The sequence below is a fragment of the Coloeus monedula genome, assembly GCF_965178545.1.
Source record: "Coloeus monedula genome assembly, chromosome: 3".
In the NCBI taxonomy this organism is placed as follows: Eukaryota; Metazoa; Chordata; class Aves; order Passeriformes; family Corvidae; genus Coloeus; species Coloeus monedula.
This window is the reverse complement of record NC_138783.1, coordinates 103607332-103634831: the sequence shown is the minus strand read 5'-3', so window position 1 is coordinate 103634831 and position 27500 is coordinate 103607332. Positions and strand designations below refer to the sequence as shown.

At 42.8% G+C, this 27500-nt stretch overlaps 1 protein-coding gene across 1 annotated transcript in view; it reads right to left on the bottom strand.

Annotated features, from left to right (window-relative positions):
* Nucleotides 1-27500, bottom strand: part of NHS (NHS actin remodeling regulator) — a gene marked incomplete at both ends in the record, with an annotated part of 245308 nt that overhangs the window by 6612 nt on the left and 211196 nt on the right. Inside the window, 4 exons of the mRNA XM_082277619.1 lie at nt 2871-3063; nt 5251-5313; nt 14001-14134; nt 16306-16458. Coding sequence (XP_082133745.1) covers nt 2871-3063; nt 5251-5313; nt 14001-14134; nt 16306-16458 — 543 coding nt within the window. The remainder of the gene's footprint in view (nt 1-2870; nt 3064-5250; nt 5314-14000; nt 14135-16305; nt 16459-27500) is intronic.

The window sequence follows — 27500 nt, the reverse complement described above, 5'->3', positions numbered from 1 at the left end:
GCATTATTTGTTCAGCTGTAGCCTGACTTATTTTAAGCAACTAAGTGTAAGAAAACATTTTAAGGTTATAATGCCATATTGCAGTAGTTGGGTGCTTCTTAGGAGACCAATATGCCAAGGGAGCTAACATTTTGAAAAGGAAGGAGACAGCTAAAACGGGGCCAAGTCACCATGCAAGTTTAGAGAGCATTCTCTGTGACAATGACACATGGCCAAGAGTGACATTAACGGGGAGCTGCTATTTATTTGCATACATCAGGAAGTGGCTTGATTTTCCCGTGTGCGCAGCACAGGGTGGGAGTCTGCTCAGGTCACACAATCAAGAACCCTCAGTTTAGATTTAGAAGCACAAGTTCTTGAGTACATTTATTTATGATCACTTTCATACAGAATAGGTGAGAATTCTTTGTTTTCTTTATGTTTCCATGGCATTAGCACAGGGAAGTGTTCCTTCAGTTTGATTTTACACTGTCTAGTCAAAACAGAGTTAAAAGGAGGCTGACCAGAAGGCCAGTGCCTATCTGCGCTGGCTTTTTGCACAACTGTACACTCACGCTCTCTAAAGTTGACATGGGACAGGTTGGAAAAAATGTGCCAGGTCCATAAAAACACTAACATAAGGATTGCTGGTACAGTGGTTTGTAATCTTAAGAAAAACGAACAAACTAAACCAAACAAAAGGAAAAAAAAATCCTGATAAGAAGCTCTATTTTAATAGCGTATAATTATAGAAAACATAATTATACACAGACATACACATACATATTACATTACATAACAATGTAAAACATTAAAAAGTAACTTTCTTGTAAAAGTTCTTCTTGAAATCTACTACAGTGAAATAGAGGCTTCAGACAGATGTCCTGTAATCACCAATGCCCCTGGAATAAGCAGAGGAAGAACTTTCTTTAATATGGAACAAAAGTGCTGTAAACTCCAACAACAATCATTTTCAAAAAAGTGAACATTTCTCAGGGTTGGGAGAAGCTTAAAAAACAGAAACAGAGAGAACTAAAAGCAAACTCTTTGAAACAAAAAATCAATCAGCATCATTGCTGGTTTTCCAGCAACTGTGAGTTAGCCAAACATGCTCTGAGTGCCAGATGCACGGGGGTCATCTCCGAGAGGAAAGTGGAAGAGGGTATTTCTTCCCCGTGACGCATACAAATTATTCCCATTAGTGCTAATGAGAATGATACACATAAACATCCAGAAGATTACATACCATTCTTGATCTGTAAAACTGATCAGTGGAAATTTGGTTCCAATGTATGGCAGGTGGAGTCTAGGCAAAAATGGCTATTACTGGAAAAGTTAACATTGGTCCCAGACCTAACTGTCCTCTGGCTGCATTAGGTGACATTAGCCCTGTTAGAAAGCCTGCACCGGTCAGGGTCCTATATCAAAACTAGAAGGAGCATCATTTTATCACCAGCTTTACCTCGTGGAAATATGCCACATTATCTATTACTTTCTGTGGGGATTTCCAGCGGCAGTGCCCAACCTATGACCGTGACCAGCTGGCTCCCGACCTGCAGCCCAGCAGGGTGTATGCAGGCAGTTCTGCTGGCCAGCTGCCTGTCCTGTGGCCAGAGCACTGTCCTGGGGAAAGGAACACCCACTCCTGGATGCCACCTCCACAGGCAGGCAGAACTGGTGGCACTGGGCAGTGTCACCTTCTCTGCCAGGACGGAGGGGAACGTGGACTATGTTGCTGTCACTGGGAGGATTCATGCAGCTGATGGTGGAGCAGATGGGGAGTTGTCACCTTGATGCTGTAAGACAGACGTGCTGCAAGCCCAAGAGCCTTGGTTGTGAGCTGAAGCTGGACTGTGGGCATACAGCCCTCTCCAGCACCATGGTGAATCCTACAGCCTGTCTTCAGGAAGGTTTGTGCAACACTGATAAACATGGGGAAGAACAATGGGAGGTGAGGGGCTGTGACCTTACCCCAACCCCCCAGTTACTGGGAAAATAGAATTAAATACAAATATTTTCTCTGGAGAATGAAGGTTAACTGAAAGCCCCCTGCTTTTTTCCTGATTATTTACATTTAAGTCTATAACTGTAGAAGTTAGCCCACTTTATGCTCTTAAATTAATCAAAACTTGGTACTTGAAAATATTATTGAGGAAAACTCAGATCAACTTTATGTTTACCATAGCCCTCTGGAAGGAAAGAAAGAGAAAAAGAGAAAGAGAAAAACAGCCTGATTTTTGATTCTGGAAATAAGTCATCTATCACATTTAATAAGTGATATGCCTGCTGCTTCTATAAACAAGTTCTTCTTCAAATAAATCTAGTCAAATATATCCAAATGTTATAAAAATAAAAGAAAATGCCATTACTATACCTTCAGCATAGCAGCATGTAAAGAGATCTCAGAGCGATGGTTTGCATGCTACACATTCATGCCTTGCATGTTTAAAGCACTGCAAATAGTAGCCTACATTCTCTAGTTTCTCTTCTCCTGCTACACATGATAATCATATGATTAATTTTGGTAGCTTTCTGCATTATTTCAGTCAGCTACATTCAAAAAGTTATTTGAGGTCTTTGTTAATACAGATTGTAGGTTATATACACAACAAAAGTACATTGTTTTTACAGGGAACTAGGGTTATGTTACACCATATAACATGACTCTGAAAATATGGGCCAAATTAATCCTAGATGCGGCTTCAGTGACTCCAGCAGTCACACATAAGGGATGAATTTAGCCCACTGTCTTTCAGAAACTAAATCTTCAAGCTAGGGTCTTTGCCCCCAGACTGCACAATCCCATGACTTCAAATAAATTAAACAAAGTAAGTACTTGACCTCCCTTGAACCATGCAATAAATACAAAAAGAAATAGAAGAGATTTGTACCAGTGACATTGATGGGGATAATGCAAGAAGAAATCACTTGGGCATCTTGTTTCATTTTCTCCTCTGGAGTTGGGAGAGGTAGTGCTTTACTCCAATTGGTTTGTTTATCCAGTGTAGAAGGGATATTATGTATTGGATTTTTCGGCCTCTGCCCTAACATGACATCTGTATCTTCGTCCTCTGGTGGATGGGACTGCAAATGAATACATTCAAAATCAGTGTCTCCCATTCAGGCACACAAGGCTAATTTTGAAACAAAGCAGACACACAAATCAGAAATCAATTATAGGGATGCAGGAAGGAATCGTTCTAGCTAAGTCACATAGCACCAGCCATTCTCCAATGGAAACTTAACATCCTGCTAATAGGAGAAAAACACCTCAACGTACTGGAACTCAGCACATTTAGAGTGACATTTACAGGCCAGCTCCTCTGTCAGAAGGGGAACATCCTGCATTCGTGCATAGCCATGGCACGCGTGTCCTCCATTACCACAAGCATTAGACATGTGAGTTCTCATTTGCAACTGCAACTGGCCTCATACAACCATTCATTCAAGCATCAGAAGGTCCAAAGTTTTAAAGAAGACCCCTCCATACTTCAGAAAAACCATTTGCATTTCATTTGTACAAATGCAGACCAAGAGCAGACCATGGTACAGCCATCCAACAGCTGTGTGGTGGGAAGTGGCAGGTGTTGACAGTGCTGGGACAGGGGGATAACAACCAAAGAAAAGAGTAGCCACCACCAGAAGAAATTCAAAAGATTATTTAGAAACCATGCATATTTTTATAGCATAGTACAAGAAGTACTAGATGCTGAAGATGAAGAAACAGAGAGAAAAGTAAACAGCATGAAAGAAACCATGAAAGAAACAGAGATGGTTTGTTTTCTTTTGGAAGAAATGACAAATCCCCCAACACCCTGTATTGCAAAGAGAAATAAAGCAAGTGCGTTTTCATGTGGTGCTGGCTGCCAGCTTGGGTTTGGGGGTCTCTTTGTTTGCAAAAAAAAAAAAAAGTTTCTGTTTTGTTTGGAAAGGACAGAGGGGAGAAACACTTACCTTTACCTTTTCCTGCCTAATTTCCCTCCCTTCTTCCATTAATACATTCTTCTGTAAGCTGTGACAACTGTTTGGCCAGCTCAGGACATCTGTCTGCCTCTCATTTTTTAAAAAAAAGTGCAATCCTTTTCAGATTGGCTTTCTCTTCAGTCTTGGATTCCCAGCTGCTTAACTGCCAGCCTTTTCTCCTTCATGCCTGCTGTTTACACTTTACTTGCCAGTTTTAGTTTCGGTAGCAAACAGGGCAAAGATAAAATGTTGCTCTCCATTGCCACGGCAGAGCATTGAGCAGGCGGGTGTTGAACACAGCAGGATCATGCCCTGTCTGCCATTGTATTTCTGCCATTCCTCCTCCCAGGCTCCTCACAAATCCTGGGGGAATTAACCATCTCAGGCTTGCCAAACAGCATTTATGTCCCAGCCCCAAAAGCATTAAAGATCTTAACTTGGCAGCTACTATTTAAACTGTTGGAGGGCACTTACTTACCTCGTCAGTGTCACCTCCCGCAGCACCCCCAGACCCAAGACAACGCACGTTTCCTCTTCTCCCGCCCGCAGAAAACCCCCTTTTCCCACGTAGGATTTCAGTCAAACATTGCAGCCTTCTTTCTGCCTGCAGCTTTTGTGCCAATTCCCGGCAGACGTGAATAGCTCATATAAACTTCAAGCACAAAAGACTTTGTTTCCTAGGTAACTCCCCCCCCAGCCCTAAGTTTGATGCATGCATGCAAAAAAACCCACCCTTGCACGCACGCACAGGCACGTGGGGACACACACACACACACACACACACACACACACACACAGAGGCTTCATTTGTTGCCGAATTCATCCTTCCCTGGATGACAATGAAGTGCTGGACAAAGCGGGCAAAGGGACTCTGGCTGCCAGAGCTCCTCCTCTCCAAACAGCGGCATCACCAAATGGCCAGAGAATAAATACCTGCTGTCGGTGTGGCATTGTCCAAACCATTTCTTACCATTTAGGAAAAAAAGAAGGGGCAGTTGCAAAACATGGCAAGAGAATTAAATACAATTGCTAGTGCTATTGAGTCTGTCCGAGTTCAGGCCTTTTAAAGGAGGTGATAGGGGAAGGCAGCTTTGTGGCCTTGGGGTCCTGAAACCCATCCAAAGTGAAGAATGAAAGAAGGGGGAAAAACATTATTATTGTATCTTAGTGACATGAGAAAAACAGAAATGGCTTCTTTTAGCGCAGTGAAGTTAGCAAGTGAAAAGCAAGCAAGAGGAAGGGTTAGGATCTGGAGAGGAGAAGAGTGAGACAGGGCTGTTAATTGAGGATTGCTTGTTTTTCCAGTACCTTTCTACTCCAGGGGGTCATGTGGCAACACTCAATTGGGGAGGGCGAACGGGTGCTGTAAAACTATAAATGTGAAATGTGGAAAAAAAAATTAAAATTAAAAACATACACAAAACGATTCTGGTAAAAGCACATCATTTTTGTCTGGATAAATTAGCATCAGAGCCAAAATGAGCAGAGATTTTCATCCTGTTTCCTACTGATGGGTTTATTCCCCACAACAGATTGGTCTGAACCCCTGTGAAATCTGTGCTGATTTTGCATACTTGGATTAGACACAACTGCAGTGAAATTGGTACAACCTTCTTGTACAGACATGCTTAAATTGTCCCAAGAATGCCTTGTATTGATTTGGTAACTCAAAACTGTGTTCTGCCTGGAGCTGAATCAGTGCAAGATACATATCCAATTACGTTATAAATGAGAATTATTTCATAATATAAGGGAATTTTTTTCAATTTTTTTTTTTCAATTTTAAGGAAATGGATATAGATAATGACGCTGATGGTGATTAATAAAATTCATTGATTGCTGTGTGTTTCTGATGATATCACTACTTCTCTAAGGTTGCAATCATTGTGTCAGGGCGACAATGGCCAATTGGCTTTTTGTCACTTTTTGTAACACTTGAAAGGACAAACAGCGATGGCCACAGCATCCTGGGTCTTGCTGAATCCCTACACCTCCAAAATCCTCTTCTGTCAGAAACTCCAGTTTGTTTGTTATAATGTCCAGTTTTCAAAACCAAGGAGTGAAGGACAACTTACCTCTTTTGAAATAGGAAATCAAACAAAAAAAGAGAGAAGGGTAACAGGTCTGTTGAGCCCCCTGGAAATCTCCAGCACGTGTTTCTTGGTAGGGGTTATTATCTCTCCCTGCATTAGTTAGCAGATTAATAATGTCAAATAATTCTGTGCATGTTTTTCCTCCCAATCATTATCAATCATTATCAACACTGCTGGGACAGAGGAACTACAAACCTCAGTTTGAAAGACTTTGCATTATATGGTCTCCTCTCAAGAAAAAAAGCTGTAGTGACTTTCAAAAGGCCTAATCCTCCATCTCAGCCTATTCTCTTCTTAGATATACATCTTTTCCTTGGTTCCTCTGTACCCATGGGAAGCCTCCAGATGAGCTGTCCATAATCCTTACAGGAGGGCAGAGTGGGGAAATTAAAATAGAGCTGTTCCCAGTGAACATTTCCAGCAGCTTAGTTTCTCCCCAGGCCAGTGAAAAACCAGTTCTCCCAAGCTGGGAAAAGTCCTTGTCTCAGGAGCAACACCTCTGTTAATGCAACAAAGGCTGTGGAGACACTGAATACATCAACCATTTCAATCTACTTACTCCTCAGATACCCAAGGATGATTTCATGCTTGGTTCTCTGACCAGGTTTCCAGTCATCTGCTCTAAGCAGACTGACTGCAGTTACCAGGATGCTTGAAATTCAACTTCCTCATGGAAGGTGCTAGAGGATCTCTGGGGAGGGTCAAGATGGAGGGAGACTAATGCTGCTGAGGTGACAAGAGTTCAGGATATGAAAATCTTTGCAATATTCCATGGCCTGTGATTGTCAGTGCACAAGGAGAAGAGGACAGGAGGGACCTCCTGCCCTGAGCTCCAAGCACAGCAACATGCACACTCAGGGGCAAACCTGTCCAGGAGAGAAACAGCAGGACCTCAACTTCGGTCTCAGAGATAGCAGTGTGGGCTACAGTCAAGACAAGCAAGATCTGGTTACCCATCTGCCAGTCCAATCAGTGCAGCACTTTCCTACCTCACCCATGTGCCACTCTGCCAGGTGCCTCTGAGAAAACACTTGTCTGGTTCCATGTACCTACAGCCATCCTTTGATGTGCTAGACTCAGGCCCCTGCTTAAGCATGGCAGGACAAACTTCCTAGGTAGGTTCCTATCATTAGAGATAGGACAAAAATGAGGGTGACCGGCAAAATTGCATTTTCTGCTGTCACTGCTGTGCTCCTGAGAAAGCTGGTGCTACCACTGCCTCGTCAAGGGGTCCTGAGGTCACTTAGTGCCTGTTCCCACATGGTGCCCATCACTGGGGCAGCTGAGGCACAGAGCTGGTACAGAGCAGCAGCCTCAGCATTTCAACACCACCATACTGGGGGAGGGAGTGAACTGCCTCTTTTCAAAAGTTCTCATTCACTCAGAAGACCAGAATATCTCTAAATGTCCTGAGTAAACACGTAATTAAGCAAGAAATTATTACTATAAACAAGACTGTTCTGGTCTGATGGGCAAGTCTGAAGTTAGGCAGTTTTAAAACTGAATTTCTTTTGTGTGGGTGTGCTTGGGAAACAGAAATAGTGATAATCATTCTGTTAAATACAAAGCCAGAATACTTTAAATGTGCATTTTTCTTTAATGGGCTAAGATTACTTTGAAACTAAACTGGTGCATAATTGCTTGAATAGGGATTTGTCACTGACATATGTGAACATTTTTATTTCCTGTGCTATCCCATCAACCTCACTTGCAGAGGTGCCACTGTGCTTGTGAAACCGCCTTGCAGTAAAAATCTTGTTGCATATGCAAGTGATCTGATTGATGTCTCAGTGCTCCACATCACTTCAGTGTGAAAGTCTTTGGTTTCTGTGCACTACAACAAAATAGTCGGATGTCCAAGTCTGAACTAGTCAACAGAGCTTCCCCTATAGAGAAAGAGCGGCTCTGCTGAGGAGTAATTCAGCTCACTTTCCTTCAGCATTTAACTTGGGGTGAGATGAAGCACCCCTGAACACTCTCACCCTGACTTTAGGAAGAGCATTACTTGCACATATCTAAGTCAGAACTCATGATTAACCATTTTAATGAATTAAAACCTTAAAATATCATCAGAACAGTGACAAAGGAGCAAATCAGAAGTCGACAAACTTGCCGGCCTGGCAATTGATGAATCTGTCCCATTTATTGTCCCAGACCTGGGATCTGGAAAAGGAAATTAATGGGTCAATAACAGGACAAGAATGCCACTTTTGCCCCTCTTTTCCATTCCCCAAAGCTCTGAGATGTGACTGTTTTTCGACATCTTCAACATATAGGAAAGACTGGTCCAAGAAGCATAATTTGTGTTAAATCATGTACCTATCCTGCCTTACCTATAGTGATTGCCTTACAGGAGATTCTGGGATTTCAAAATTATTGCACAGGCCCTATGGAACACAGTGCAATGGTGATAGGAAAAACATAAACCCAAGAATAAAGAACCAATTTTTCCTCAGTTAATTAAAGATTGAGAATGCTAAAGACTCATCAAGAGCATTTATCCTCAACATGTTAGTTGAATTTAGAATGGCTGAGTTGATTCCTTCCCCCTCAGCTGTGTTTGATCAGACAGGCAAGGTGTTATCTCACAAGGGATTTCACTGCAGGGTCACAGCCCCCAGCAGCACAGGGCCGGCACAGCCCCGGTGAGGGCAGGAGGAGGCTGCTGCACACTGCTGCACAGTGCTGTTCTCCAGAGGATTATTTCTGACTCCTGCTGCCTAAAAGCTGCAGCTAACAAAAAGCATAAGGGATCAATATGATTTCTGACTTCAGGTTTCTATTGCAGTAGGTGGGAGAAATTTCCCTCCCAGGATAACCTGATGAATAAAGTGAGTGATAATCACCCAAGCAGAGCATCAGCACGTAGCTTCAGCATCTGCAAGCTTTATATATTCTGTAGTCTCCAGCAAACAGAACATGCATATAGTTTGCTTTCACCCTATGGGAGCACAGAAATAAGATGTACAGTACATCCTGACATCTCATTTGAGAACATTCATTCATGCACTGAAAAGGCAACATGTAGAGTAAGTGTGAACTAGTGTTCAATCCCATATTCACATGAGTACAGTACTGACTCCTGGGGCTCTGGTTGAAACCTCTCTCTGCCAGTGAAATGGAGCACCTGCTGCTTCCTTAACTCACAGGATTATTTACATGATAGAAAATCTAAAGGTCTAGAGAAAGGAGAAGAAATACTAATAAAAGGTTACCAGCTTTCCAGTATTTTTGGAGCGCAGTTCACTACTTAATTAGATATTTGTAACTATACAGCAGCTTTCTTACACAGTCAACTGATGCTGAAGAGAAAATAATGGGAATATTTCTGACCATGCTATTTCTGCTCCAAATCACAACCCTGCTCACCTGCCTTCTCCCAATGTGTATATTTCTGTATGTTTCAGTCTCCTCAAGTTTTTATTTTATCTGCTTGTGGGTGTTTTCTTTTCTTTTGGAGCATCACAAATGCGATCAGCTAAAGTACTCACAATCCTTTAATGATTAATGTACTGCTCTTGTGTTTTGACAAGGTAAAGACAAAACTAAGACATGTTTTGTGACAGAAGTCATACCACACGTGGCATTTCAGCAGACAAAGGTACAAAATAAACATCCCACAATACAGGGTAGTAGGTATTAGGCTCATTGCACAAATAGTGCTATACAAGTTCAGTCTGATGAATAACGTCAGGTAGGTTTTATTTCTAACAGCTTCAGGCAGGATTTGCACACAAAGTGCAGAGCCCAGCTCAGGCCTGTCCCTTAACTCAGTTGTTTCTTACTGAGGCTTCATCTGGCTTCAGCACAGAACTGTGTGAAAGTTAGTATATTCAGTTGTACTTCCTTCCCTTTGCTGTACAAAGCATCCTAAAGCAGACCATACAGAGTATTTTTGAAATGGCAAGGAGATGGAATAAAATTACCTGATGCATTATTTTCCCTTCACATTTGCTCTAGCTGAGGCCTCAGGGAGACAAAAACCCTGTCTGGGAAAAACCCTCCTGCTCCTTGTCCCTTAGATTCTGGCTCAGATTATAACTATGAATAAACTGACACGGAAATTTGTGCAATTGTGAGTGTAAATTTCCAAATATTGCGTTCCTCGCTCCGTTTCCTTGGTTTTATTATAATAGCTGTGCCACGTGGGGATTGAGAAAGTGTGGTCTCATAATGTTCTGAATTGAAATACTGAAATTTCAGAGCCTTGCTGGATGGACTTGGGGAAACCCAAGAAAAAAAAAGCAGAAAACATTAAAGAGAAATCTGAAATGCAGTTGGAATGACACAGCATCTTCACACTCACTGGTCTCAGCAGTGCTACAGGCAGGGTTGTCATGGGAACATGTGTAAGAAATGTTTTCCTCATTTTAGCAAGTCCATAACTTTCTCATACTCTCCTCAGATTATTTTCAGTTTGGTTTGGGTTTTTCTTCTTTTTCTTTATTGGCTAAAAGGCCTGAATGAATGAAACTTTTAAATGTGTTTGCTTGTATATTTCTTTAGTGTAGAGACAAAGTATGCCAGTTTTTCAGCTTTAAAAATGAATGACTGGAATGAATAAGAAAGTTAAGTGAAGTCATGTCTGCAAAACCATGAGGAGCATGGAGAAAGGGAATGAGAAAGCAATGCTTACTGTTTTTCTCATAGTCTGAGAACCAGAAAGGATACGATGAAATTATGAGGTGTTGGGTTTGAAACAAACAAAAACGACATTTTCATACAGATTTTTAAAGTCATTGTCACAGGATGCTGCTGAGGCTGAAGGTGTAAGTTTGCTAAAAAAATTGGATTAAACAAATCAGAGAGGTTCTTTGGTGGCTATTATTCTGTGTGTGATCTCCGGCTCAGGAACTCTGTAACCAGTTTCTGTATGAAACTGGAAGGATATATCATGGGGCTATACACAAAATAAACCATGCCCTGTTCTTATTCTCTTTCCCGAAGGATCCCCTTCTGGCCTTTGGGCTAAGTGGACCTTTCATCAGGCAAATCAGGGAATTTCCTGTAACAAGAGTAGACACGGAAGAGCCTATGCCGTTTTTAGTTCTCTATTCTTTCTCCACAACAAAATGATCTTGTGATGGAACAGTCCAAAATGTTTTTCCAGACCCATTTACACTGACACTACTTGCTTTGAACTTGTATTCATTTGTTCTTTCTTGGAATTTGTGGGACTTTGGCATCTTTTTCCCTGTAAACATAGTTGTGATTAAAAGTGAATCTTCATCTGATGTGATTGATTTTCTCTAGTTTTACCATACAACATGCAAGATCTTTGGAAGAGCTCATAGCTCATAGCCACCCAATTGGTAGGAGCAGCCAAAAGGTACACATGTAAGGAGCCTTGTCTCAGATATAGGTGACCTGTTTTCTCAGTAACTTTCAATAGTGGTAGTTCCCACAGGTCACACAGTGGTAATTTGAACAGTCCTCAAAAATAAGTTTCTTATTTGTGTATCTTAATACATGCATTTAACTTAGACAGTCAGTTTGGAAAAGACAGACCCTGTAACTTTCAAAAATTTCCCAACTTCTTGTTGATCCCTTTCCTAATTTAAAAGAAACACAGAAAAGGGCTTTTTTGGTTGTGTATTGCTCCCTTCAGCACCTTCCCAATGCATCAGAAGAGTGGAATACACAACATATTGCTATGCCATGAATAAAAATTCTTGTGGATTTAGCATCTTCACTTCATTGACGACTAGATGATACCATCAACTGGAATCAGATATCAAACATTACTGACAGTCCCTGAAGCAGATAAACTTTTGCAGATGTCAAAAAGCTTATGCCTAAAAGACTGAGCTAGCCAATAACAGCATTCTCAACTTTCTCTTGTAATGGTATCATTAAATCATGAAGGCTGGCACAATATCAATTAGCTATTCACTGTCGCAGTGTCTTGTAAAAATCTCTGATTCACCTCTGCCAGACTGAACATTCATGTGCAGCTTCATCTTGCCTTATTCTCTTTAATTTTTAAGTTGCCCTATTAACAAGGGGTTTTCTCAGAAATGGGTCAAGGCATTTTGAAGTACTCTGGCCATGGCGCATTTGCAATTTCCAAAGCAGAACATTGTCAGATGCCTTGAAATCAATAGAACAACAGCTCTCCAAGCAGCTCTTGTTTGCTTCTCCTTAGAGGAACACTCAACCCAGTCAGCTTCCAAAAGGAGGTCTGAAATGCGTGGGCACAAAGCTTAATATTTTCCATCTTGAAAAGAAAAAGGTAGGCTTTCAGATACAGCCAAGACATCTGCATTCAGCATGACTTAATTTTGTCAACTAATACAGGACTCAGAGAGTTGCTCACTATTTGTTATTATTTTGTGTTCCACAGATGGAAGTAATGTCTAAAATGCACTGGTTGTTTTCCAAACACAGCAAAAATTCAGGCCTTTAAGCACTGTGTATGCAATTTCAAAAGAGATGCCTTGTTCCCCATCTGATACTAAGAAAGCTTTATGTTCAATAGCCTGTCCAAACTATCATCTGTAACTAGTTCTGATCCTTAACATGCCATCACCTTCCCTTTAACTTTCAATGACCCTACAACAGCACTAGCTTTGATGATGATTTATAAAGAAGAAACAGGTCATCCTGTTTCTTCTTTCTGTCTTCAAACTCTTTTCATCCTTTAACATCAGGATATCTTCTTTAAGTTGAATCATAAGGCCTGCAAATTTAACCTGTTCAAAGCCTGCAGTGATGGTGATGCTGTCCTCAAAATTAGCCAGATAAGCAGCCAAAAAAGCCAGAACAGTCAAATGAATCCAAATCTTATTATGTATTTCATGCTTTTTAAATGAGAAGCAAAACTTTTCCTATGGACTGATTAGCTGATGTTTTGGTCCCTGGCCATGTGTGACTCATTTATATTGAGTCTTTTACACTGTGAGTGCTTTAGCATTATAGTATTTAAATATGGTTTATATAATGGTTAGGATGGATGCACTTGGATTTTTAAGCTAAGTAAGTGATGATTCAGTGTAGTTACTGAATCATCACCAAGTTTGTAATGTACTCACAGGTGTAGCATCTCTCGAGATGTCAGTGCCTCTGTACTGGCAGATGCAGAACAGATCTATTACCACCCCACTGAGGGCTGGCATTAGACAAATGCCTCACCTAAAAGTTAAGTCCAGAGCTGACCTATGGCTCTTAAATAATACAATGGTTCTTAGTACAGGGTAAAATGTAGCTACTATGACACTTTTGTGAGTAAAATACCCAGAGCCAAAGAAGTACCAAAGTCCATCTGAAGCTGGTGGGAATTATGGACCTGATCAGAGCTAAAGTTGTGAGTCTAGCACATTTCCTTTAACAATGATAAATATCATTTTGTCAACACTAATTTGATTTCAAATTAATGCAGCAGTGGCAAGTCAGCACAGACATACAGGACCAGATTTTCAGCTGGGGTTCCTGCTTGGCTGGTTGCAAGGACATGTGTGAAATATGAAACATCTGAAAAAACTGCACGAAGATGAACACTGCAAAACAGGACTATGGAAGATGTAGCGCCCTGCAGCTGGGGACATGCTCCTGAACCTATCTGCACACACACAAGCCTCAAGCTGGCACTCAAAGCCCTGAGCTCTTGGCTTCTGGCAATGCTAATGCCAGGGCTGAATTTACAGCACTTTCTGTAATTACGGGAGGCTCCTCGAAGTGCTACCTCTACAGCCTGAGTGGCGAATGTGAAGGACTATGGAGGAATGAGTGAAAGAGAGCACGTGTGTGCTGGCCACGGGTGAAAAATAAGAGGTTTCTGATTGAAACCAGCCGCCCTGGGGCTGGCTGCTGGAAGCTGTGACCTGTGTTACGCTGCTGACAGTCTTTAAGGTCAGCTCGCTGTACTTGCACCGGCCTGGGGCGGGAGCAGTTGTGAAGCGCTGTCACACTTGGGTCCCACCGTGCTAACAACGTGTTCGTGTGAGGTAGCTGTAGTGCAAGACTTACTGGTAGCAAGTGCCGGTCCTTTATTGCGTGCCTCTTTTGGCTGCAGGTTGCAGGGTAGGGAGGAAAGGGGGGAGCCACCACAGCAACGGGGCCTTGGACTTTTTGCTCTCTGTTATCACCTCGGCTTCGATGTTCTGTTTTGGATGAGAGAGAAGACACGAGTCTTTCAAAGTGTTAAAAACATACAGTATCTCTATTCACAGCACAACAGAGACAGGTACAGGACAGTGGACTCCAAAGACAAAGGTTCCCCTCTTCCCCAGTGACTGGTACAAATGATCCCTGTTGCAACTGAAGGGAGAAGCATTTACTGGACACCCACGTACCCAAAAGAGCAATGCCCATACAACATACCCCAGCATATTCACTAAAGCTAAACTGTCCCCAAATGAGATTTATACCATTTATCCCAAGAGACAAAGGAGCTACCTTCTAGGCACTTGAGACCCAAGGCCTGATTTCCAACAGGAACCTGCAGCTCCTATTGCCTTGAAATATTGAGGTGCAGTAATGCCTGTATTCTACCCATATAAAATATATCGCTCTGAGGGGAAAAAAAGAAATACAGCTCCAGGTAGGATTTTATTCCCTGGCTACATGGCAGCGCTAGGTCCTGAGCATTGGCTTGACATCATGAAGGTTGTTGCAGTGGTAATGCTCGGGTTCCAGAATGAAGGAGATCATCCTGGAAAAGTCAAGATCTTTATCTACCCTAGGCCCACCGGAATCTTCCTTCACTATGGGCTCACAATATTCAGTCCTCTTCCAGCATTAGTCCCAAGTCTCTGGAACCTTCCAAGTGAATGGGAGAATGCTCATGGACTTCCCATCTCTTATTTTAGGTGACAGATAATTGCTGTTCACATGGAGTGCTGCTGGAAGGAGATAATATATTCACCTGCTCCACTAGCTATGGTCCAGTCAACAATGTTTGCTGCTAGCATAGCTGATTTCTGACCTAACATTTAGTTTTAATTGCTCCTGGTTAAACAGATAAAGAGAGAATGAAATTCTGATAGAAGATAGCGTTGAGACACAATAAACATGTTTAGAGTAAATTTCAGATTAAAATTTCATCCCCATATATGCAGTTATTTGGAAAAAATGATAAAGCAGCACATGCCAAGTTGCCTGCTAAACTTGCACAGCTGCCATTAATTGTGGAGGATGGGAAATTGCCAAAACTGAGATTTGTAACTTTAAAATTATGAGACATTTCTGGAGCTGCCTTCCCGTGCTGCTGTCAGGATTTCTCCTGCCCACAAGATGGCAGGCAAAGATCAGCCTGGTTCTGGGACAATTGCAAAGCAGAGCTGAGAACAGAAAAGAACTTCTGTTCTACTCCAGCACTACTGTGGTTGCAATTTGGCTGTTATCACTCTCTGCCATGCTATGAAGACATACTGCACCCATAGTGTGTTCCTGACCTAAAACCTGCAGAGATGGTCAAATGTGGTAATTAATTGGAACATCTTATCCAGCTAACAGATGCTCTGCAGTTCTAAGTAATCGATTATTATTATAAGCTAATAACAGTCATAAATGAGCAAGGCAATTAGAGCTGTTGGTGCAAAATGCTTCAAGACAGGAGGCTGCTGCTGAACCTTTTAAGTGTGACCTGCATGGATTTTCTCCTTCCTTATGGCACAGGAGAAAGATAGGCTTGTTTGCCTGCTTTGACTTGTGTCCTGGTAATAATTTTCCCTTGGTTAGGTTCCTGGTAAAAACTGACCTTTCCCTATCTTTTGCCTTCCCTTTAATGAGCTGTTGTAGGACCATCCAGCTGTTTGCATCTAGCAAATTCACTCTATGGCAGGGATCCAGGAGCCTGGTTATGACCCTGATTGCTCCTGCTTCCTCTCTGTGTTGCTTTGAGGCTACAGGTCTGCAGTTTGTTAGGTGATGTCAGAAAATGTTCCCTAGCCTGGGAAAGGGACACCTGCCCAACTCTTCCAAGCTGTCCAGGACATCTGTCACCTGACTTTCAGCTGCCGCTCTTGAAGGACACAGGCATCCTGCAGTATCATGCTTGGAACCCCTGAGCAGACAGCTCAGTTTTTGTGGAGACTAACACCACTGGGCTCCAGTTTCAGCCCTTGTGAAGGGGGTTGGGAACAGATAATCTTTAAGGTCCCTTCAAACTCAAACCATTCTGTGATTCTACAGTTCTGTGATTTCTTCGCCTGAGTACGTAAGTCCCAGTGCCACAGTTCTGTGTGCTTGTGCCTGAGCATCCTTCTGCTGCCTGGAGTGGACCGTGGAGAGGTGTTACATGTGTGGAGCTGGAGCATGGGGGAGCACCTACCTCTGCGCAAGGCTCGCAGGTGCTGCTTGGCGTGGTGGTGCAGCTCCTCCACGCAGGGCGGTCTGGTGGAGGGGACAAAGATGTTTCTTTGCTGATGCCAAGGTGCTCGGTAATAGACACTCAGTTTGCTCTCTGCATCAAGGTTGGAGACAGCTGTAGGATCAAAACAGAGTACAAGATAAGACTTCTAGTCTCTCTTCCATCAGCCTAGCTGAAAAGCAAAGGTTCTTTCTTGGAACAGCACTGTCAAAAACAGGTACAGGGTTTGCTACAGCACCTTTACTCCCATCACATAGCAGCAAATATTCTCTGGGTTTCCACATCATTTTATATACCAGTTAGCATTTAGACAATGCCCTTTTACCAGATTGCAAATGGCTCTATGGAGGCAAGCAGGTGAAATGATACTATATCAGTGTTTTATATAAATGGACCAAAGGGCTAATCATTTTGTAGATAGCAAAACAAAAATGCAAAGAAGCGACTCAGTCTTTCCACAGTGACATTTTGAGCAAAGGCAGTGGGAGGAATAGGTCTTCCCTTTACTCATTCTCCTGTCAACATGCTCTTTCACTACATCATGTTACACACAACTAGTTTCTGACGCAGGTTGCTAGTTCACTGCCTTCCAGGGCGTAACAACTGAGATTAACTGCTTGCCCTGCTGAGAGACTTTAACTGTCACCTATCAAAAGAGGTTCCTTTAATAAACAGGGACTTCTGAGGGACAGGAACACTTCAGTTCCTCTAAAGCAAAATCCCAGAAGTCTGCCTCTGAAAATTATATTAATCAAGTCCAGTAAAGGTTTGAGAGAATTTCTCAGGAGTGGTGGGACTCATGGGAGTCCCATAGACTATGCCCAGCCCCAGTGTACACGGTAGGTAGTTTTCCAAGGGCCAAAGCAGGAGTGGAGGGCAATAGGAGATGCCAGCACTCTGCCCCAGCCAGCAGCAGGGAGCAGGCTCATCCTCAGCCCACGTAATGCAGCAGAGCAGGTGGCACATCCTCAGGTATAGCACTGGGATTGATCCTTCTAGCACAGGCATCGATACAGACAGTCTCCGGTCTAACGCCACGGAGCTGCTGCAGCTGTTTTGCTCACAGGACAGCACAGTGTGACACAGGCAGGCACCCTCATGCACAGGAGGTACCTCCTGGGCTTCCCTTCCCAGTCAGCAGCCAAAGAGCCAGTGTGCCTCAGGCAGGTCCCTGCCCTGGCCACGTGCTCCTCTCCTCTGCGGGATAACCAGTGCATCATGGCGGAGAATGGCTCTCTGGTGGAGAGCCAGAGAGCTCTCTTTGGTCTTTCTGGTTTTTCATTAACGCAAAACAACATTCACTCAGCCTGAAGGCATACCAGTGCTTTGTACAGAGAAAGAATTGGGAAAGTACAGTTGGAGAAGAAGTGGGGAGCAGACAGAAAAGGAGAAACCTAGGAACCATCCTGCCATGTGTGGGATGATGAGAGACTATCCATTTCTTTGATTAGAAAAACACCCCAAGAGTTCACCAAAATTTGCAGGTGTCATGATGGAAGTGGTGGTATAATATGATGAACAGACCAGCTGATGTTCAGGTTCTCAGAGCTTCAGCAACAACGAAGGGACCCCAAACTCTGTCTGGTAAGGAGCCTTGCTTTGCTTCTCAGTGGATTTTTGCAGGTGGGGTTTCACTCATTTTTCAGCACATTTGTAGTGCTGCTCCATGCAACTGGCACAGTGTCAGTGCAAGGAATGGCACCGGGGGAGAAAAAAATGATAGTGGAGGAAGGTAGTAGGATGAATGATGGCAACCTGTCAGTGCTTGTTCATCATGAGGATTTACTAATTAAATTTTTGACATTGCAAAAACATAATATTGCCAAATTGCAGGCAGAGCTTTTGATGGCTTGTCTGTCTGTTACCACTGCAGTAGGGAAATACCTCACTCGCATGAGTGGATTTTATATCTCCTTTGGCCCTTGAAGGTAACGTCTGTTTTACATACAAGGTACTGAGACACAAAGCAACTTGTCCCGATTCTGTTCTGAGCCACACTTCCTCCTTGGGAATCTCAGCTCAAGACAAAAATTTGTAAGCAACAGTAATGATACCCCACCCATTCTTCGTATTGCTGAGGGCATGTGATATTCATGATCACAAATTGTACCCTGGAGGCTAATGAAAAGGCAGGCACAAGCAGTTCCTATTCCCAGAAAAATCTGTCTAGACTGAAGCGCTAGTAGTTGTCTGTGATGAATATCAGTAAGTGGAAAGTTTTACCTACTTATGAAATTTTCAGACATTTCATAAGACTAGAATAGATTTTGCTGCAAAATTTAGCTTGCAGAAAGCTCTTTTGGCCTTGGCAACAGTGTTTTACAAGTAAGAGTAGGAGCTGGATTAATACACTGTGAGACTTAAAAATGAAACCAAGTTCATGCAAGCTCTGCTACACACCTACTGTTGTAGACACACATTGCTGTTGACAGATAAAATAGCATGACCTCTTAGCCACCCAGCAAGTCTCCCTTAGCCAGCAGACCTCGCAGAGCTGTGCATGGTGCTGTCCTAGGAGAAAAACCACAAATACATTGCTTATCTTCAAATGATAGGGCATTAAGAAGTTTACAGTACCCTGTGCTATGGCCCGAGCCAGCACCCATCCATGTCTTCTCACCTTTCCCTGCAGGATCTCTGGTTCATGGTAACAGGGAATATACTCCCCCTGATACCAAGAAAGCAGAAATATTGCAGAATACTCACTGAACTGACCAATCCTTTAAAATATTCCAAAGCTGGAGTGGATTTTCTAGGAGATCCAGAATAGAAACTAGAAGTGCTGGCAAAAAAAGCTGCAAGGGGATGAATGTTCTCAGCCTGCCGTGGGGAGGAAGCTCAGAGGGAGGGAGCAGTGCTGAGTAGGGTGGAGGACAATGCTGGCCCAAGGATAAGTAAGTATAAACCCACAATGAATGCAATTAGTCTGGATGTTTGAGGAACAGCATCCCAACCTCAGAGCAGCAAAGCTCTGAAAAAAACTCCTGGAAAGGAGAGAGAGGGAAAAAGCTAACCAGTGAATAAAAGCCTGCCTCAAAAGAGGGACCTGCTTCCATTTCATTCCTTGCACACTGTCCTTTGCATGTCCTTCCCTGTCCTTTGCACATTGCCTGTTCTTCTGCAATGACATTTCGCCTGGCTCTTGCTGATTGCCCCTGGGAACTGGGCACCATTGCTGGGAGCTGAAGCCAGAGGATGAAAACACAGGAGTGGACTGTGAGCTTTAAGGACTACTGAACATCTAATTTTCTTCACAGGACTGAATCTCTTACTTCCACTAAAAGAAAAAAAGACAACCCTGTGGCAGGGTAATTCAGCATATAAAGACCACTGGGCTGAGATCTAGAAGAAATGTGCAGTCAAAGCTTCACCAAATGCTTCTGCTAGGAGCTGGCGTTAAATATTAAGACTCCCTATGCTTCCATTCTGTGCAATGAGGATAAGGTATCTCTTTCAGCCAGCACTTCCTTTACTCAGTGTTTTACACTGCAGGCTGTTTTTACAATGCCGAGCCTGCGCGTCGCTGTAGCCCCTCAGCATCATTGTAACATGCATAATAAATAAAGCAATATAGAAACTGTAAAGCCACAGCCTATAAACGATTAACAGCTGGACATGAATGAGAAAAAAAGCCTATACAGAGATAGCAAATGCTGCATTTCAGGCATCAGATATAGACTGTTAATATATTTTTAGTGTGCACTTTAATCAGTTTAGACTGTACAAGTGAATCATATAAACTATCACTTCATTTCATTCCTGAGTTAAAGTAATTGGGTTTTTTTGTCTTGTGGGATGACAAAATGACAAGAGACCATTTAAATGGATTCTCCATTCCATTCTGTGGATCCATTAACACTGGCTGGTTTCCGAGCAACCAATGTCAAACAGACATACACTAATGGCTCTTCTCATGAGAAGATTTTTGAAGATTTCTAAATGGCTGTTTTATTGAAGTTGATCATATTTATCATTTACAGATCCTTCTCGTCTTCACATCCTCTCATCCTCTCCCTCCTTTAGCCAAGCAGAAAAAGGATCCTGCCACAGCAGAGCTGGATGTGGATGCTTGAAGGTTGTGCGGCTTTAGTGCACTCAGGCGTGGTTGTTCTAATAATAACACCACAAAGGCCAAGCAAGAAAGATTTCTGCTCTATTTATTTCATAGATCCAGGGGTTTCCCCCCCAACTCCGTCTGCTTCTCTAGACGCTTGCCTCCCCCCTTCCTAGCTCCTTCTGTTTCTCAACTTTCTATTATTTCTATCTGTATTATAGTTGCTATTAGCTGTCAGAGGAAGAAAGAAAAAAAGATAATTTCCTATGTTTCCTGGTTCAGAGAGAAAACATGATTTGTTGTAAGGTGTGAAAAAGTGTGCAGCCTGGAGGGAATTGGAGCAGCGAGTGAGGAAGCTGCCTACATGTTAAGGGCCAGAGCCCAGAACTGTCAGTCCTGAATTCTGCACAGGCAAAGCTGAACCGGCAGCTGCCAAATCCTTATTAAAGTATCCAGGTTTCAAAAGACAAAACCCCAAATTAAAAAGGATCAGACTAGAAAATAAGCCTATTCCAGAGCCCAGTTAGGCTTAAGACACGCTGTAATGACCCAAGCCCTTTGCAGGTGGCAGAGGTGCTGTGAACCTCTGAGTTCTGAGAACTAAGAGCACTTAGTGAAACTCCACCTCTTTACACACCCTGCTGCAGGGGTGTAGGATGCACCCAAAGGCTTCTGTGGCCAGCAGCACCATGCCAGGCTCTGCTTAGGAAAGCCCTTCTTCTCTAGTGTTAGGGTGGTTGACCTGTCATTTTAGCATATGCCATTTTTTCTAGTTATTTCATGTAAAAATTGTGACTTTTTTTTGTTGTGTGATCCAATGTCATAAGAAAGCTGGATGTTCATCCAGCTTTGCATAAATGGGCCTATGCCAGCAGCAGTGGAATTCAACGTGATCAGACTCTTTCTCAGCTGCTGCCCAGGTCAACAGTGAGTTATTGCCTGCTGTGTTTGTGTGCAACACATTGCAAGAAAATTAATTTTGAGGAAGACCAGATTATCTCAAAGACTAGGCAGCCTGGCAGCACATCCAACTTCATCATGCAATTTAGTGCATAAATGTTTCATTGAGGCAAATGCTGAGTCTGATGTGAATTTTATTTATAGTCCTGTATGTCTTGAATGTACTCTTCCCCCAATGTACTTGTGTCTCCACTGGAGCACCCAGGGGCTTTAAGCCTACAACACTGGTAAAAATCTAGAGTCGCTTCTTTGCTGTTCATGTCCCACATCCATCAGCAAGCTCAGTCCTTTCAAAGCAGCTCCCTCTGTGGCTGCTGCTTCACAGTGATGTCAAAGAGGGTGCCGGGGCTTACCCAGCAGGGACACTGAAGCCTGGAGCTCCTCGAAGGTGGGACAATCACTCTGTTTTCAACAATTGTGCTTCCTCCCAACCATGCATGCACCCAGACATTTCCCTGTTTGCCAATGGCAAACCCCACCAACAGGAACTGTGAGTAGCCATTTGGATGAGCTACTTTCCTGTCCCATCTTTATTAACAATTGGAAAATGGTTTGTAATGGCCTTGTGCATAATTTTTTCTTATTGCTATTATCAGGGCAGAAATCCAAATTGTTTCTGAAGAGTTTTTGTGTTGTGCAACCTGAGTCCAGGATGGATGTGAGTGAAAAGCTCCCGTGACACAGACCCCAAGAGATCGTTTGGGCAACTGGTCTGGACCTGAAGCCCGGATCACCACATCTGCCCTGCCACTGGCACTTGCACATGCAAATCAAAGCCAGCACAACTGTGTCTATGCAGGCTGCAGCTGCCCTCCAGTAAAACAGGAGGGGAGACATGACAAAACAAGTTAAGTCTTTAGCTACATGTGGGCAACAGCATGAGTACAATTATTATTCTGTTCTGCACTCATGGACAGACAATTTAGCAAATTTTTCAAACTCAAGCAAAAAGGCAGAAACCTAACTGACAGCAGAATCTGTTGAGAAAGACCACAATCTTTTATGCTCTTTGTATTGTTTTATTTCCTGTCAATACAGTGAAACCTCCCACATTTCAATCACAGTTTCTTAGCATATCCCTGTGGCATTTCTCTGCCTTGCATTATGCTACACATGGAAATAACAGCTATTCAGGAGAAAAAAGGGCAAGTGGACAAAACCGCATCCATATTTGGCATTCAGGTAGCAGGAGAGATTAAGATACTGGAAAGCATGTGATTTGGATGTCATTTCCATGAGCAGATCCTTGAATTTTGCATTTACCTGATGTTTGGTTGACTGGCACAACAATAATTCAAGAGGGCTGGGAGGCGTGTGGTTCTTATACACGTAAGAAGATTAGGCTGTTAAGCAATATGCACTTACGTGAAGAGTACCACATACTAATCCCATTCTTGGCTTTGCTGCTTTCAATCACTGCTGGTGGTGTTTGAACATATTTTAAACTGCTTTTCCTAACTCTGTCAAATATGTTACAGTGGCCAGAATGGAACTCCATATTTCAAAGTATTTCAAAGCTGTCACTGCAGGATAGACAATAACCTCTTAGAAATACAGAGTACTTTATATGTTCAAGCCTTCATTCCTGTGAAGTTTCTATAGCCAGAAATTTCTTCCTTTTCTTTCATTCCTGTTCTCAGGTCTGTGCTTTACACAGCCTCCAAGAGTGCCCTGCAGGGTAATGGTAAAAAAGGCAGACAACATGGCAGTCCTGCCTGGCAAACTTAAGGCTGCTGTTAGGTCAACTATTCTGCAGGAATATTAATTTCATATTCAATTCAGATTGCTACCATGCTCAATGAGAGAACAAAGAGCTAACTAGCCAGTAAAATAGTGAAGGTATAAACAGTGGTGGAGAAAAACCCAAACCAGAACAATTTTAAGGTTACTGGACCTAATGGTAAGGATGGACTGTTACAGCAGGGACATCCCACATATGCACACGTCTATGTGTTTGTGTACATACACACTCCAGAGCATATAACTGAAATCAATGTCCCAAGAGAGCCCTTTCAGTCCTACATGCTTAATTAGTTGAAAACACTTCTTTCAATTTGACACACTTTCAGTGCTTGTCAACACAGATTTCTTCCCGTGTTGACCCTTCACATTACTCCCACTCTGGATACGCAGCAAGATAAAGTCTCTTATCTCCAGCAGTGTAGTGTATGGTCTTGATAACACACTTTGTAAGCATGCTTTCAGACATCCTTTGCAATTCTCTCTCACTGCTCTGCTATTTTTCCCCTGTACTTACTCAGCCCAAATCACTACTAAGCTTGCCCAAGTTGCTCCAGCAGGTCACCATAATGCTCTCCCTTCTATCACAGAGAAATGTGCTGTTCACTGTGATGGTGCTCTCAGATCAGTCACCTTGATTTCACATGCCAGCACTCAAGAACAAAGCTTTACAAAATTCATTTACTATTCTACCTACCTTAGTTAATGCTTACCTTCACGATCTTGTGAAAAAAAAATCCCATCCTATAGACAATTTTTAGGTAGGTCAAACTGGTTTTTGGCAGCAGTTTTAGGGTATCCTGCCTATTCTTCTACTGAAAACATTCAATTCCCCCGCATATTTCTGTCTGAACATTTGCACCTAAAGTGGTCGTTTTCAAGTAATAGCCTTTTGAGTCTATGCTGAGCATTCTCTTTTCAAGAATAGCAGAGACTTGGTCATTGCAGCACCTATTTCCACATCAGCATCTGCAGTATGAACAATCTCTCCACATTTGTGAACCTAGAGACCACCAGTAGAACACCATGAACCTTGAAAAAGCACACTGGAAGATGACACTCAACAAAGAATATGCTATGCTTGCCATATTGGGAGATAAGATTCAGATCACTTATTCCAAGTACAGCAAATGTATTTCTGTTTTCTGTTTGAAATTTTCAAAAACTACAACCTTCCATCTAAGCTCTAAGACTTAGTCTCTGTACCTTCTCAGCAGGTAAATGCTGAGAAACAGCATTTAGCATCAAAGATGCCAGTTTGCACTGAGAACGAATGAGCAGGACCCTCCTTCCCTTCCACTGGCACTGCCTGTAGGCTGAGGAATCAAACTCCCAAGAGTCAGGAACAACAAGCCATGTGTTAGGAGCAGAGATGGTGGCTCATATTTCACACTTCTTCCTCCCCATCAGTCTTTTTCAGTTTGCTTGGCTAGATGCCTTGGATGCCACTTAACTGCAAGTGGAGGTAAGTAGCAACAGTTTCTTCCAATTCCATTTAGTAAATACTGTGCAATACTATGTATGTAAATACTACTACAACATGTCCCTTCAAATTACTCACAGCCCTTCAGGGGAAGACAGAAAATCAAGCATCTCAGGGGGACCAAAGGCAACTCTTTTTTTTCTTCCTCTGGAGATATATTCTTGCTGCTCTTGCAGCTCCGTAAGTCTGTTCTGCAGTGGCATTGAAAGACCTGGCTGTGTCTCTCTATCCCTATCTCTGAATAGCTTCCTCCCTGGAATGGTAAGGCAGTGTGTTTCTTGGGACAGGCAACAAAAATCCCACACACTCCTCTACAGGTTTTCTCCGGAGCCACCCTGATGGTGGCCCAGATCTGGCTGGGCACAGGGGTGCAGTTACAGATACAACCAGTTCATGGTGTAGCTCCTCTGGGTTCTTTCAGTAAAACTTTTCCCCAGTCTCAGTGAATACCCAAGCCCCCCATTACCAGCCCCCTCAGATGTTTGGTCTGGCTCTGGCCTCCCAAGCCGTTTCCTTGAAGCCCAGTTTCAGACAACCATCTGAATCAGCCCACAAATCACAGAACCACAGACTGGGCTGGGCTGGAAGTGACCTTAGAGATCACCTAGTTCCAACTCCCTTCCATGGGCAGGAACACCTTTTGGTAGACCAGATTGCTCTGGACCAGGAGGAGGCTCCTATTTCCACACTGTCCTTGTCCAGTCCCACTTCTGATGGGATGTTTGTGTAAAACATTACAACTAACTGGGATGTTAAGAGTTCAGAGAAGCACACTGAGAGCAGGGCCAGCTGAATTGCAGAGTTTCATTTGTTGAGACAACAGTGAACGCAGTTCTTTTTGTTTTGTAAGGGGAAGGAGAACTGCCTGCAAATAAGGATTCCTGCCCCTTCTATACTTTCTCAAAGGAATTGTTTTAAGTGAAGAAACCTGATTAGGATTTAGGCAACCTTTAGAATTCTTGTGAGTGCCCTCTACCCACCCTGTGATGCCAAGGACATGTTCCAGCACCGCTCACTGCCAGAGCTCCAGCTCTTTCCCAGGAATTGCAGCCTCTCCTCTCCAGGCTTTTTGGGTTCGAAATTAGCCCTTAATCCATAAAACATGGACATGTTACAATATATGGAATGGCCTGTATTACTTACAGTACTTTCTATACACAGACAAAAAGACTTTCTAGACAAAGACACCAAGATACACTGGATTACTTTTTAAAGAAACCCATCCAGATAACATTTGGAAACTCTGTCAGTGATGTTGTGTATCTAGACTGCAGGATGAATAACTTACGTCAAGATAAATTATCTTCCCACTGTTGTTATTATTTGAATAACATGTTCTCATCTTACTCACCTTAGGCACTAATATTTTTTCTGCAGACTTGCACTGTTTTTTTCTACTTCATTTCAAGCCCTTGCTTACATCAAATGGTCCACAAGCCTCAAATGGCAAATGCCAGATTGCAAATTTAACCAGGAGGTGAACATTGGTATCCCCTTGGATGTCCCTGCAGAGGTGCAAAGCTGTAACCATGCCAGCTGGGGAGCCCCCGTGGCTCACGCTGACCCACTATCTCTCACTTTGAAGTGAGACATCACAGCCAATGGCAACTAGTACATAAAATGCAGCATGAAGACATTTAAGCTAAAATAAATTTTAAAGCATTTACTTCTTTTAAAGTGTCATAGGATGTTCATAAAGATCATAACACACGCTAGGCTTCATTGTTATGGCTAATATGGTTTTATGAGTCCAAACCATATACTATTGTTTGTACTCACATTTATACTATTAAGCCACATATTCATGCACAAAACCTAATTGAGTTCTGATGGGGTTTCTGAAAAGCCACATGTGCTGAAGAGCTTCAGGGTTTGTCAGATGCTGCAGGGGTGTAGACCACTCTCTGGTGAGAGCTGTCATCCAGAACATAGCTGCAAACAGCTAATTCTTGCACTCCTCTGTCTCCACTTCTTGTAACTCCTCTGTCTTTGTGCATGCATCAGACCCAGTACAAGGCAACTTTCAACACGTTGGCTTTAGCACTGCAAATACACAGAGTGGCAAACAATTGCTCCCTTAATGTACATATAAAACGATTACCTTTTAACTGTGGGCAGACATTTTATTATGACCATGTCCCAAGGACTGTACATGAAGAAGAAAGGCCAGAAGGCACGGCTGAAATGGCTACATTTCATTGCATCCAGTCAAAACCAGAGCAGAAATGTCAGGTGTCAACACCTACTGGCAACTATCAAATACCACTGTGGAATGACTGCACTGACAGCAACACTGGGCAGGAAGTCTTCAAACTCTCAGCTGTAAGCAGTGATGAAAATTAAATAAAACTAATCTGCAGGAAAGAAGCTTCTTCAAAAAAAATCCACAGGAAAAGAAATTAAACTAGGAAATACTTTCAGGAAAGGAATAAGGCAAGGAACAAAGGAGAGCAGGGAGAAGGGCATTGGGAGGAGGAAGAATTGTCATTAAAGTTATCATGCAGAAAGTGTAAGTTAAAAATGGGGCCACTGAGTAGCAAACAGTGTTTGACCTTAATGTATCGTGTATCAAGTGGAATGGTGAATCAGGGCGGAGGGCACTCCTGGGACACTCAGATTTATTCACGATGAGCAAAGTTGACAATATTTCCAATCATAAAGAAGCAGACAATGGAAAATAATCACAAAAGTAACTTTCCTCAGGGGAGATTTGTCTCCCTGGAGAATTTCTGTAGCTAACAGATAGGCTCCTCACTGATTTTGAGTACAAATGTGCCTCACAGAGATCTGAAGAGTTGTCTAGCAGCACCTATCCCCCTCTGTTCACTGTGGAAGGACCATGAGAAGACAGACTGTGAGGAGCTGACATGTTCTGTCACACCAAGCATCAAGAGGGGAGACACCATCTTTATGTGGGAG